The 15,017-nt window shown below is 36.6% G+C and overlaps 1 protein-coding gene across 3 annotated transcripts in view; it reads left to right on the top strand.

Annotated features, from left to right (window-relative positions):
* Window positions 1-2,158: 2,158 nt before the first annotated feature.
* usp28 (ubiquitin specific peptidase 28) overlaps window positions 2,159-15,017 on the top strand; it is a 162,065-nt gene continuing 149,206 nt past the window's right edge. For 2 of the 3 annotated variants that reach the window (XM_051932276.1, XM_051932275.1), the window contains exon 1: window positions 2,159-2,353. In XM_051932276.1, coding sequence (XP_051788236.1) covers window positions 2,306-2,353 — 48 coding nt within the window. In that variant the 5' untranslated portion in view covers window positions 2,159-2,305. The remainder of the gene's footprint in view (window positions 2,354-15,017) is intronic. The other variant, XM_028810304.2, reaches the window with a different exon arrangement.

The raw sequence follows: 15,017 nt of genomic DNA, 5'->3' as shown, positions 1-15,017 counted from the left end.
GGAAGCTGATGAATAAGGAGAATGAATGGGACAGTGACGTCTGAGAAAACAGAAGGACCGAGATGTAATTTTCCCCCGAAGAGGAAGTTGTAAAGGTTTGTAAAGTATGAAGACAAGTAAAGCACTAGGGCAAACTGAAGTGGTGCACAAAATGTTGAAGGCATGAGAATGTCTTTGAGTTGGCTGTTTATATTTTGTGCGAAGGAAGAATTCCTGAAGATTGGAAAAAAGTGTACACATTCCAGTATACAAAGTAAAGGGTAATCCATTGGAGTGCTGGTCATATCGAACAGTTTCTTGATGAGGTCATAAAAGTAGTTGAGTGCTAAAAGGAATAATCAGTTAAAAGTTTGGTTTCATGCCTAGAAAGGGAACAACAGGTGTTATTTTTTTCTATTGATTTGATTTGATTTGATATATTTTTTAATGCAAGAAAAGTATCAGGCAAGGGGAAGAAACTGCATTATGCATTTATAGATCTGGAGAAGGCATTTGACAGAGTGCCGTGAAAAGTGATAACATGGGCACTGAGAAAGCTAGATCTGGTTAGCATCTACAGTGACGTCACCATATCACGAAGCATGAAAGATGAGTAGAATAACAGATGTGGATATTGAAAGCTTTGGGGTGAAGATGTGGCCTATCAAAGAATCCTTTCTAAGTCCGTTATTTTTCCAAATAGTGATAAAGTGGTGATTAAAGATTAGATGAGAAAGGCACTTCTGGGGCCCAACGGAGTAGAGTCCCTACCTCAGGGCCACCACTCCACAAAAACCAGCCATGGACTGGGTGACCATTTCACCCTATACATACAGTAGAGTTACAAGGCAGCAAATTAATTAGTTTTTCCAACACCTGCCTTGTACCCAATGATTGCTGGGACAGGCTCCAGCTGCTCCATGACCCTGCCCTGTATAAGTGGATTAAGAAAATGGATGGATGGATACATTTGAGTTTCAGGAACCTGGGTTTAGACTCTTCCTCAGTCATTGTGTGGATTTTACATTTGCTTCCTATGTGTATCTGCAAGTTATTCAAGGTACTCTGGTTTCTCTTTCGCCTCACGAAAACATGCATGTTAGGTTAATTAGAAGGCTGAAACTGATTTGGTCTAAATAAGTGTGGATTTGTGAGTGTGTCCTCTGAAAGACTGCTTTCTGCTCTGTGCCAGATGTTCCTGAGAAATGGTCTGTCTTCCTGTTACCCGAAATTGGATAACAAGGTGTAGAAACAGAGGGAAAAAAATGTCATATATGTATAAAATATAAATTTATGTAGTAGGAATGCATATCACATTCTATATACACACATCCTGGGGATGCCATTATACCATTCTCTTGTAACAGTTTCATACTTTATTTTTCCTATCTTATGCAGTTAAATTCCTTGTCCATTGTGAATGGCTTTGTCAAATGTTAAAGTCTAAAAGGCTAGGAGTGTATCAGCCACAATATGGCCCTCCTTGGACCACTTTCAAGCCAATATCTTTATGTTAAACATTTTTCAGGCAGCCAAAAATAACAATACAGAGAGGTATAATCCAAATAGCCAACATGCGCTCAATGGTGTTGGTAAGGGTCTCCTTGAAATATGTTTGTGCACCCTCCGACAACCCTAATCTTAACTAAAGTGTAACGGGGGATGCGATGGGCGTTTCGTGATGTTGGCCGTTACGTGACCTACCTCATAGGTACTGCGGTCTGCACGAAGCTTTTGTGGCAGTGGTCCAGAAGAGGCGTGTCGTTATGAAAATCGAGCTAAAATTTATCAAATTTATTTATCTTGACAAAATTCTCTCTTTTTCCCAGTTTTTCAATCTAATAATTTGAATTCTCCAAATGTATCATATCTGTCCATGCATCAGATAGTTCTGTATTGTACAGCTCATTACAAAACTCCTTTAGAAACAATGTAACAATCACTAACATGCATTAGATACTAGGTACTGAAATAACTCCGAGCAATGGAATATATGCAGTGCGTTGCTTTGAGATCGTCCAACTACGCTCGTGAGTTCCCATGATCAGGATTAACGGCAGTATTTCTTAAAGAAAATACAAGAAAAGAAAGAACTTCATCTAGCTTCATGCAGCCCGGATGTTTATAATTGCTCCACCCCCAACATAGACTCGTTCACGCCAAAGGCGCGTTCATGTGCAGCAGGCGAGAGTAGGCACGACCGGGTGGGTGCGGGCTTGCTCGTGGGGGTGGCGGAGGTGGTAGGCGGCGGCGAGATTGTGGGCTGAAGTTTTAGCAGTAATTTATTAACAGAGAATAAAAAAAAGAGTTATTGGGCGTGGGAGAGATGACCGCCGAACTACAGTGTGAAAATGAAGAAAGCGCGGAAAAGACGGTGAGCAAATGCGGTTTTACTTAATAAAAGGTAGACATAAACAACAACATCAGCATGTGGCATTAAAGCCAGCACCTCGGGTGGGGTGACGTAAGTTGGCAAAGTGTTGTTAACATCTTTTGTACCATAAAACACCGATGTATTATAAAAGTGCTCCATGTCTTGTCATACGTGTGACATAAAGTTTTTTTTTCTTTTGTGTTGTCATTGGTCGCTATGTCACTTTTCATATGACTGTAGTGGGTGCATGCCTGTTTAGAGGAATTGCCATCTAGGCTTGTGCTTGTTATTGTGAAGCACGTGTACGGAGAAAGCCTTATATTTTCTTTCGCTATTCTTGCACATGAAGATTGGGACCGAGTGCCCCGTTAGTTTGTCCCCTCTCTCGGGCTACCAGCCAGACATATCGTGACACTCTTTGTTGGGCTTTATAGGAATCGAGACCTAGAACGATGAATGACGAGCATATTTCGTGTGTCCAGCCTGAGAGTCTCCGGAAGTAGAATTGTAGTTTAAGGGTTTGCACTTTTCAGGGTCTTGCGAGGTTAGTTAATAAGCTCTATTGTCTTGAACAGTTTGTTTAGGGCTTCTGGTATTTTAAGCAATTTTCATGGTAGCTCAGATTTTCTGGATTGCGCGTCACTGATAACTCTCTGACACTGTTTTAGTTGCATTCTAAATTTCTTTTATAACTTGGTAAGTGTTCGTTACACATAACCAAAATTAGATTATATGGAAGTTTTACATATAGTTAGTGCAAATTATAATTAAAAAGAAGGACAAGATGTATACACTGATCATTCGAGTGAGTGGATAGACAACTGCACTACCTAAATGTAGTATAGGATGTATACCAGTTTTTAAATCCCTGGGCTATAACACATGGTTTATCAATTTTGTTGAACTTTCTTTATATCAGTTCCCAGTTCCCATTTCTGAAGTCTTCTGCTTTTTAACCCTGAGGTGGATGAGTGGGATATATTGCTTATCTTGTATTTTAACCCAGTTGTATGCCTGGAGTTTTGGACCAGCAAAAATTGTGATTGCTGGTAGGGAGGGGAACCATACCATTCCAGACAGGAATTTCAAAAGGTTATCAGTTTTTTTTCTCTACATGCATTTATGAAATTGACATTTCAATTTAGGGGTATATAACTGAGATGTTTATTTACTTTAGGACATTGGCCATTTTATTCTGGATTTTAAATAGACCTTTGTTGGCTGTAGTGACAGTAACTTAATTCATACCAGATGGCTTCAATGGCAGTAACTTAATTCATCACATGTGAAATATTAATATTGAATGTGATGAAATACAATATTGTTGAAGAATACCTGAAATGGGTAATGTGTTGCTTATTACAAGAATTATGACCTAAAGGCTTTTATTGTGTATTTATGTTTGCAATAATACTTGGGTAAGCTGGAGCTGAACAAAAAAAAAAGTTAAATTTGTCTACAACTGATGCCCTATCAAGGTGTTGTTCCTGCTTTGTGCCCTATGGCTGCTGGGATAGGCTTTAGCTGCCTGGCGAGACACTGTGCTGTCTAAGCTGGTTAGGATGCTGGATGGATGGAAAAAGTGCTACATTCTTTCTGTCATATCATAAATAAAAGTGTATGTGAACAGTTAGCGCACCAATGAGTACTTGTTAGAAATGAGTAACATTAGTGCATCAATGAGTACTTGTTAGAAATGAGTAGTATGGTTAGTCCTTTGGCCCTAAATCCAAAAGCAAGCTAAAATGCCAATCGTTATTACATTTAATGCCTCTACAATTTGGTTTTTCTATTAGTGTAACTGATTAGTCCTGAATCTTGTCAAGTAAAATACTCTTCACAAAAGCAACATTGTTATATGATGTATGCCCTTTGCTTGTTTCTTATTTATGTATGACTCAAAGGGTACAAATATCATTTTAGCCTTTATTATGTTCAGATATCAAATTATTTTCTATATTTTTATTTTATTAATTTTCATTGTAATCATTCCATACAAATAGATCAATTTATAACCCAACAAAATTGAAGACAAATCAAACCCCACCCCTGAGAAGGAGAGCTTAGCTAAAGGAAAATTGCTTTGGGCTTTTTAATACGGCAACATTAAACAAAAGAAAGGGAGAAGTAAATATATATGTAAATAAGAGATGGAGAAGGGAATTAAATGCGGTAATAGTTATTTCTCTTATTCTAAAATAATATTGATTAAATCCTGCCAGGTTTTGAAAAAATTTTGTACAGATCCTCTAACTGAGAATTAGATTTTTTCCAATTTCAGATAATATAAAACATCGGTTTCCCATTGACTTATCAGAGGAGAATTAGGATTCTTCCAATTTAACAAAATAAGTCTGCGTGCCAAAAATGTAGTGAATGAAATCACCGTTTGCTTGTCCTTCTCCAATTCAAGTCCATCTGGAAGAACACCAAACACAGCTGTTAATGGGTTAGGAGGGATTGTGACACCAAGGCTGTCTGAAAGGCACTTAAAAATTTTTGTCCAAAATGATGTTAGTTTGTTGCAGGCCCAGAACATGTGACCCAGTGAGGCAGGAGCTTGGTTGCAGCGTTCGCAGGTTGGATTCTGCCCTGGAAATGTTTTGGACAGTTTTAAGCGAGACAGATGAGCTCGATATATAATGTTTAGTTGAATAATTCTATGCTTTGCACATATAGAACTCGAGTGAATTCTCTGCTTTGCTACCTTCCACTCCTTTTCTGATATATTGATTAAGAGATCTTCTTCCCAATGTCCTCTTGGATCTTTGAAAGGTAGGGACTCTAATAAGATTTTATATAATGCGGAAATAGTGTTTAATTCCTCGAAAGATATCAAATTAATTATTTCCAATTACTTTTACATAGCAGTTGGATGAATTCTGACTTAGCTCTTTGATGATTTTGCATCTTATCCCAATGTTCATGTGATTTACTCCAAAGACTCTACTGATCTGATGGCCCAGAGAGAGTGAGTGTATGGCTGTGTGACGCTTTTTGTTATCATTGTAGTAGACATTTATCTGCACATATTCTTCCCTTGGGGGTACCCATGAATTAGCTTAATAGGTTAGGTAAATGGGTGTATAATTCTTTAAAAATGAGATACCTTTACCTTCAGTTCTGGTTAAAACCTATGGTCACAGATTTTCTTGTAAGTGGAATTCTTTTTTAACTAAACATGCTTTTATTTCCTAGGTAAGCAGCATGTTGGCACAGTGGTTAGAATTGCTGCCTCAAGGATCCATCATCTTTGGATTGAATTTTGATCCTGAACATTGTCTGTGACGAATTTACACTCTCCCCTTCTGTCTGTGTTGGTTCTGTGTTAGGTAGTTTTCCCCTACATCCCCACAGATGATCATGTTAGATTGACTGATGATTCTAAATTGGCCTTGAGGTTATATCAATAAGAATTCCCCATGACTGACTGGTCTCCTGTCCTGGGGGCCTGTTTCTTCTTTATACACAATGCTCTTTGGACCCGAGTTGGGTTAAAAGGTTTGGCAATATAATGGTTGATGCTGTTATTTCATAGTTACTTTTTTTGTATCAGACCAGTTATTAGCAGCTCAGTTTGTTAAATATTTATAGAAGTGTTGAAGATCATTAAGTGTTACTCACTGATAAAATAATTCTCTTTTTTGATTTTTAAGATTTCTGTTTTTTTCTTTGCTGTATTGATTCAAGCCATTGCTTGCTAACAGGTAAACAGGTGACTATGACCCTGAAGTAGCTGGTCCCCTTTGCCACTCAGTTTTGCTTGCACCAGTGTCTTGTCTGCTCTTTGCTAATCATCAGTATTTGGATTACATTTTTTCACTGCAGTATTTGAGCACATTTAAAAGAAAAATGTCACCTAAAAAGTAGAAAATTACAATTGTGATTTTTAAATATCTAAAGCAATGGAAAAAATGTCCATCTTTCTAAATTTCTTAGAAATTCAGAGCTTTCCAAATACAGGTAAATACGAGCAGGTAAAAGGTTAGACAGTTAAATAATGAATTGTAAGAATGAGTTTCTTTATCTACAGGCGTCCATAGAAGTGGACTTGGATACAGTGGTATATACTATGTATGCAGTAGAGGTGTTACAGAGAAGTGGAGATCATGCATGTTGTCCAGATTGTTTAGTTGGTGAATTTGCTCAACATTAATTGCAGTCTTTGTTGTTTTTAATAGATGTCATATTTTTATATATATATATTGCTTGTGTACTGGATTTAGTGAATTTCGGGATGGATTTTAATTAATAAAAACTGATGGGTGTTCACTGCAGTTAACTGATTCATTAGTTTATTCTACATTTACATAAAAATATTTATAAATAAATACTTTCACATTTGCCCATTGTGGGTTTATTAATTAAGAGGGACTTATACTTTAAGAACTATCAGGAAAAACACAGGGAAAACATGCAAACAGCCCCTAACCAATGACCAGTGTGGCATTCGAATCCAAGGCCAAGGAGCTGTGAGGCAGGGGTCGTATGTAACTTATCATACACAGAATTATAAAGGTACAAAAATATTTTATATTTCAGATTATATTTAATAGTTATTTGTACAGTGTAAATATGTTAAATTGTACTTATATTTTCTGTTTTTATTTAATATTTATTTTTAACAAAATGCGAGGCATTCTCATTTGCATTTTTCCAAGTATGATCAGTTATATTTATGTAAAAGGATTTACTTATTGACATTAGAATCATTTAAGGACCTAATCTGTGTATAAAATGTAGATATATTTTGATATATAGGCATGTTTATCTCATATTGTGTTGTGTTTATTTGCATTTTTTTATTTCATAAAATGTTGAGTTTTTTTATCACAAGGATTATTATACTGGAGGCTTGCATTATGAGTATTCATTGAATTGAAGTGAAATGAATTACCAAAGGTTTAGGTCCCTGCATGTCTGATAAATGTATTGCAGACTTACACGCTAAAGAACTAATTTTTTAATTATTGAAAACATCTGGTGTTGGCAGTTGGTGTTAAACCATTTTACCGTACCTATTTATGTTCTCTATTTTAATGCAATATCTTGCAAAGCCTTAATGCCATTCTGGAGTCATTAAAGCATTTGTCAGGTAGAAATATGAATTTCATGTTTCGCAGTTTTAACATGCGTACAGCTGTTAAGTTACAGATCTAGGATCTTTTAAATATCATACATCAAACACTTGGCAAATAAACTACAAAAAAATCATGATGTATATTTAAGTGTATAGTGTTACTTTTCCATTACCTATATCTAGGGCATGTAAAGAAGAATTTGTGTGTTTCTTTCAAGGTTACTATGGAAGGTAATAATGATTTTTTACATTTATAAAATGCCTTTCTCACTACTCAAAGCTTTTCCACGCAGGTAGGACCTTGCACACAACCCCATTATCTCCTTGCTGCAAGGTAGCAGCGCTACCACTATTCCATCTGCAAGGTGCTATCTGCAACTATCCTAAAAAATAACATTAATAGGAATGGTACACATTGGTTGCAGAGTCCATGGCTTTGCCCTTAATACACAATGTGTTGGCAAAAAAATGAGGAGCATGCTGCAACAGACCTCAAAGAGAGCCTTATTTTCATATACTCTTAATGATTGGGATGGGTGTAAGTATCTGAATGAACTTTTGTTAATCCTGTTTTGAAGTTATGAAAACACTAAATGTTTACCTTTATATCCTAAGGTAGTATGCAAATTTGTTTGTATTCAGTCTCATGGAAATAGTGCTTCTTATATGGCCTTTTCTGAATTATATCATATATGGTATTATTAATTTGTTGATAGTTAGCAAGTGTTTCATTATTTTTATTTCCATTTATTAGCTAAACAAATGTAAAGTTTTTCCATACCACTATCGCTGAATCAAGACTCTTTCTTATATATTTCAAAGTAAAACAATTAATTTGACTTTTTGTATTAATGGTCACCGTCTTATGGAAAAATAGTGTGTTAGTGAATCATTTGTTCAAGCTTGAAATCCATCACAACATAGCCATATCTCTGTAGCTTTTTCTTACGGGTGGATTAATGTTTGTTTAACATTTTTCATGCATATACTGTATAATATAACTAGATGTTCCACTTCTAATTCTTTGATTACCTACACTATTATGTTGGCTCTCCTCACCAAACCACTTATTGCTCTGAGTACTCTATGTGGATATTTCCTTGCTTATCATGTACACATCTGGAATATCAACTCAAGAGAAATATGTATCTTAGATCTCTTCTGTAATTTCTGGTTTGTGCTCTGGAAAGGTAAATTGCATTTTACCTAAGTATAAAGCGTTAATCAGCTGGTACTATTATTCAGGGGTGTTTTTTGCATTTGTTATTCACTTAGAGAAACCAGCACCAACACTTGCTATCATATGATGCAGCTGTTGAGTTATATTTCACTCTAACATGTACATCTTGACATGTAGTTCTGATGGAACGAGATCAGGGATGTGCTTTGTAGGGAGCACATTTATGTATTGCCCCGAGCTGTAGCCACAATGGTGGGAAGGCATTTGCCTAATAACATCTATCCTGAAATGGATGTCTAACCTTATTATGGATAATATTTTTTTTTTAGAAATCATAGGTTTCATTTCATGGAAGTTTTTTTCTTACTTGTAACTGTTTTTCTTTATTTGTGTTGTAAAAGAAAGAAAATTGTTCACAAGCCTTCCTCCATCTTACCTCCAAATCTCATGACATAGCTCATCTCCATGCCACAGCTTATCACATTAAAATATGGAGAAACATTTTTGAGTCAGATGCATGAACACACAGTAAGTAGGTCTCAGTCAGTTTCCCAGCTCAAGTCCAAATCTCAGCAAACCCTCTTCACACCCAGCTAAGTATGAGAACTACCTTTTACTGAGTCACGTTTGTATTTTAGAGAGCCAGTTGCTGTGGCATTCTTATTTGCTCTTCTAAGGATAAGTAAGTGGCCTGTATTATTGTGTACGGTATATAATATGTGCAGTACAAGTCAAGAAAAAATAGATGATTATGGGCTAGGTGGTCTTTATAAGACTGAACAGTTGGAGGCTTTTTTCCCATGACTTTCCCATTCTTGCAATAGTAATGTTTTAAAATAACCAGGGGTAAGTAAGAAATTGGGTGAAGTGCAGTGGCTGGGGATCTTTCTAATATAGTTATTTGGTTTGTTCAGTCTATACCTTGCAGGCAGGATTGGAATGAAAAGCACTAATGCTATTTGTGCAGTAGCTTAAAATAAACCCTTAGCAGGAGCTCCATGCCCCTAGCTCTCCTTATATGTCTTCTGCTGCAGGCTGTAAGATTTCATCTGGGAGGTCAGCTGGTTAAACAACTTTTCAGCTGCATGGGATCACTTGCTTTTTATAGCCCCCTTAGTTTATTGCTTGGTGTGAGTTTCTTTTTTTTTTTTGTTTTGTTGAAAATGGGTTATGTGAAGTTTATTTTAGTAAAGTATTCAGAATGTTACTGTAATACTTTATTTCAGGTATAACCGTTTTGATGAACACAATTTAAAATAAGTAATTTGTCAGTGAATGACTTTGTCTTTAGAAATGTACATACATCATATTGAAATTTCTGTTTAGGAATCATTTTGTTATCTGCTATTTCACTAAAATGCTAATTTAAAACATCACACACCTCCCATAATTATACACAATAGTTAACTGTAAGTGCAGTAAAGTATATCCAGGATTGAATTGATTTTGTGGTGGAGGGTGAAGATTTCTCACATTTGAGTTTCAGGGTTTATAAAGCAAAATGACACCTTTTATTGGCTAACTAAAAAGATCACAATATGGAAGCTTTCGAGGCAACTCAGGCCCCTTCTCTTGCCTGAAGAAGGGGCCTGAGTTGCCTCGAAAGCTTGCATATTGTAATCTTTTTAGTTAGCCAATAAAAGGTGTTATTTTGCTTGGCTTTTCTTTACATTCATAATGGCTAACACGGTACAACACCCTAGTAATACAGGGTTTATAAAGAATGATATGATCTTCATGGACTACCTTATTCAGCTTACAATGTGCCTGTACTAAATTTATTCACACATGGCACATTTCTGTTCAGTAGCCGAAAACTAAATACTACTTAGAATTAAGTATTAAAAATAAAAATTCAGCTGTGCCACATGCATTTATGAATACCTAGATAATTCAGGATATTTTCGTTTACACAGATTCTTTAATGCTGTTTTTTTTTTAATACTGAGTTTTCAAATTAGGTTGTCATGTTTGTGACATTTGCATCAATGTATGAAGGGGAGATATTATTAGCCTAGTAAAACTTAGAAGAGTAATACTTAATGGACGTGTCAAATTCATTCAAATATTCAAGTGTCACAAACTCTTTAGTTTAATTCATTACTTCAGGACCTCTGTAGAACAACCTTTGTTGTGTTGTATTCAAGGTGACTTATATACCGGTAATTGGTAGACTTTGTTATTACTTTTACCTGTGTAATAATACAGAATGAACCACTTAACTGGACTGATACCAGTAATTACTTGTGGTTACCATTCAGATATGATGTGTCATATGTGCTATAGTTACAGCTCTCATCTTTTAGGCAATATACTAATCCCCATTACAAACTATGCAAATTTAAGATTTGCTGATGTGTTTTCAACAATGAAATATGCATGCATTGTATCTGTACTGTTGTGTGTCTCTGTCATTATTCTCTACCATTAATACAAACAGAGTTACAAATTCAGGTGCCCAAGGGCTGCAGCACACTTTGCTCTCTACCTCTGCCTTGTTTGGTTAAATAACATGAAAGGTGGAGAAAAGTAATGTAATGGGATGAAAACAATTCAAGCAATGACAATATCACAAATGAAATTGAAAAAACATAAATTGTTGCGCTACAAACATGAACAGAACAAACCATTTCCACTTTGTAAAATACAAATGGCCACACAATTTCAAGACATTCAACAGAGGATGAATGTAACAGCTTGACGTGGAGGACAAATAAACATTAATTTTATAACTAACTTGTTTTAAATTGTCCAGTTAGACCAGCCCTTCTTAAAATTTTCTTTCTCCTTTGCCCCCTTGTTAACATGAGCACCCCTCCCCATTATATGTCAATCTTTTCATAACTGTGTAAATTCAGAATTCATCATAGCAACATTTCATAAATGCAAGTAGTGGAGCAGACTACCATCTGTAAGTTGATTCATCTAATTGGAGTTCAAGTTCCTCCTTCTGCAGGATTTGTTAAATCTGTCTTGGGCTAGATCAGGGGTGCCCAACTCCAGTCCTAGAGGGCCGCAGTGCCTGCAGGTTTTCATTCTAACCCTTTTCTTAATTAGTGGCCTGTTTTTCGCTTCCTGGGTCCTCCCTGTGTGGAGTTTGCATGTTCTCCCTGTGTCTGTGTGGGTTTCCTCCCACAGTCCAAAGGCATTGGCGATTCTAAATTGTCCCTAGTGTGTGTGTGTGTGTGTGTGCACCCTATGGTGGGCTGGCGCCTTGCCCGGGGTTTGTTTCCTGCCTTGCGCCCTGTGTTGGCTGGGATTGGCTCCAGCAGAGCCCCGTGACTCTGTAGTTAGGATATAACGGGTTGGATAATAGATGGATGGATGGAAATACTTCCAAAGCTTAAGTTACATTTTTTTTAAAATGACATGCCATATACCTCCACACCATCATTCTCTTAGGCCCATTAATTCAGCCATGAATGCAGAGAGATTCGTCTTGTTCTTCAAAGCATTATGATCTGAGCTACTCATATGTCTGGCCAATGTGGAAATTATGAAACACCAACAAAATTTTATTTTGAAATTAATATAAGGACTGGTTCATTTCATAACCTTTGTTGACTTGCCACTTGGGACTGAAAATTGCCTTGAATTTTACTTGCTACAGCAATAGTTGTCACAATTTCTGCTTTTAATTGGGCTGCTAACTTAATAAAGCAAGCCATTATTTTCCAATTTCAGTGTTTTTGTGTCAACCCAAAAATTACAAAACTATTTGCTAAATTTTTATTGGAGTGCTGGAAGTATTATTTACTAACTATTTATGTTATCTGTCAAAGACAATAAAATAAATGAAAAATTATTTGATACTTCTTGCCCTATGTCTCATGACTTATGTCATTTCGAGGTAGCTTGCTCGCCTCCCTTCTGCTTTTTTTCTGCTGCTGCGAAGTTGCGGTTTAGAGTTCGGGGCCTCAGTCATTCGCAAATTTTTCCTTAGAACCTATGTAATAATTGTTAGCAGAAACTGCAAATATCCTCCGCAATTTTTATGGCTTTCTTCATGGCAATACTGTACTGTAGAGAGAACAGGAAGCAACTGTAGAGGAAACGCTACAGCGTTATTCATTTCTCCTTGCTGCTGATTGACTGTGATGCATCTCCAGCTGAGTGTTCTTGTGTTTTCCGTTTTGTTCCTCTTAACCCTTAAACCGCCACAAGCAGCTATAGTCGTTTCCCAGTGCCATTTGTGAGTACGCAGGAGCTGATCAGTCAGTGCTGTACATCTAGGAGTGCGTTCAGCCCCCAGCTCAACAGAAGACATGGAAGCTCCTCAAAAAATCCCTTTTAAAAAGCGCTGGTAGACTACTTTCACATTGCTCCCTTACTTGCTGAGCTTACTTGGGGCTTCTCTGTCACGTGATATGCTTCTCGCGCGATGCTACGCATACTTAAAAGCCTGAACAGCACCTGTCCTTTTTGGCTGATTGCTTTGTTTCTCTCTCCTCCAGCAGACATCCTCTGCTCGTGTTGCGGGTCCCTTATGATGTTTGCCTATTCTTTTAATCGATAACTAACTGCATATTGAGCTAGTTTTACTTCTGAAAGAGACATGTTTGTTTGAAGTGTTTGAATAAAGTTCCTGTCTCTACAATCTCCTGTGTTTCTGTGCAATTCTGTGAGCCAAGCATGACACCCTGAAGCCTCACTGTCTCTGGGATTGAGCCGCTGCACTAGCCTGCCAGCGCCAGCGTTTACCTCTGTGTGCTTGCGTGCTGCCAGTTCAAGCGCAGTTGGCTCTGTGATTTACTTAATTTCATCCATGGTGTCAGTTGCCTCTCGTACATATTGTTCCAGTAGTTTTTTAGTTTTTACAGTTCATTAGCAGTGTGTAAAATGATCAGTGTTGCAGTAATTGTGATGCTCTTCGCATGAAAAAAATGTGTTCTATTAAAATTTCACTTTTTTTTTGTGAATTGTGACGTTTACTTAAAGTGCAGCAAAAAAGTATTTGGCGTCCAGGGATGCATTAACCCCCAAGTATGTGGCAGTTTAAGGGTTAAAGCCCCAAGATGCCGCCGAAACGCCCTGCTCCTTCAAAGGCTTCTGGCAATGAAAATGCACTTGCATGAATTACAGTACTGTACATATAGCGGTAACATCAGTATTTCACATTCTAGCACTGCGGGAGACATAGCAGCACAGTATACAGGTTTACCTTTACATTTTTTTTTTTTTTTAGGTAATGTATTAAGCTGAGTTTGAAATTAAATTGAAGTGTTTTGGGGGCATATTTAGGGTTTAAACTATAAAAATAGGCCATTTTTTAACCACATCCAAAATTTGCGGTTTTTCACAATTCGCAGGTGCTCTAGGAATGTAACCCCCATGAATTTGGGGTGGGGGTGGGGTACTGTACTGTATTTCTGAATTGTTTATAAACACAGTGTATATCAATATGCTTTTCTGAGTACAGAATAAGAGAAGAACAGAGTCCACCTAATGAAACATTTAAATTAATTCAAAGTAAAATGAGTGTGAAATTGGTTGTAAAAGAAAAATATCTTCTTTCTCTTCCTCTTTTCCCAGTTAAGTGAGGTCGATGTTTTATAGGTTTTGGCGTGATTTTTATGAACGGATGTCTTTGCTGGCGTCAATCCTCCCCATTTATCCGGGTTTGTACCTAGCTACAAAATTGAGGCTGGGTTGGGAAAAAAATATTATCTAATGACTCTAAATTAACCTCTTAAACATGACTGCATAAGAGTGTGGTGTCCTATTCAAGGCAAGTGTATGCCATATATGACCAACTCACACCAACCATCTCTTAGGTCTCTTCGAAAAGGTTGGATGGACAGTTGTAGCCATGTTCATCACAATGTGAGGATAAATATGAAGCCTTTGTTTCTTTACTATAACCTTTATTGTATGGTGTTGTATTTAAAAGAAATAAATCTCAACATCATTTCTGTTCCTTCATTCCCTGTTTCAAATGTGTGACATAAGTTGCTCTCAAAACATGCACAAATCAAGTATTTTTATATCAGATTTAACTGAATAATGGAATGAAAGTGTCAATAAAGAAAGCCTTATTCATTAATTTAGTTGTTTATTACTTTGAAAGAGTAGTGGGATATTCCTGCTTTATTAAGTTAAACACATTTTTAAATAATAGATACGAGTCTTGCAATACTGCACTTAAGTTCAAGCCCTGTAAAAGCTGCTCATCTCCTATTTGTCTTTTTAAACATTTAGTCAGCAGTTTTCTTTTTTATCTTGATCACTGGTCAGTTTTTAAAGTGAGATGTTCTACTTATTCTACATGCTTACATCTTTGCTGTATCATATGGTATACTGTGTCGTATACGGGAATTTGACTGTTTCCTATTCTACCCCAATTTGTTAACTGAGATCCAGCAAAAAGAAGGCCCTTAATCTCTGGATAAATTATTTTTAAATTT

The sequence above is a fragment of the Erpetoichthys calabaricus genome, chromosome 9 (genome assembly GCF_900747795.2).
Source record: "Erpetoichthys calabaricus chromosome 9, fErpCal1.3, whole genome shotgun sequence".
In the NCBI taxonomy this organism is placed as follows: domain Eukaryota; kingdom Metazoa; phylum Chordata; class Cladistia; order Polypteriformes; family Polypteridae; genus Erpetoichthys; species Erpetoichthys calabaricus.
Note: the sequence above shows the minus strand (reverse complement) of the source record. Positions and strands in the feature narration are given on the sequence as shown.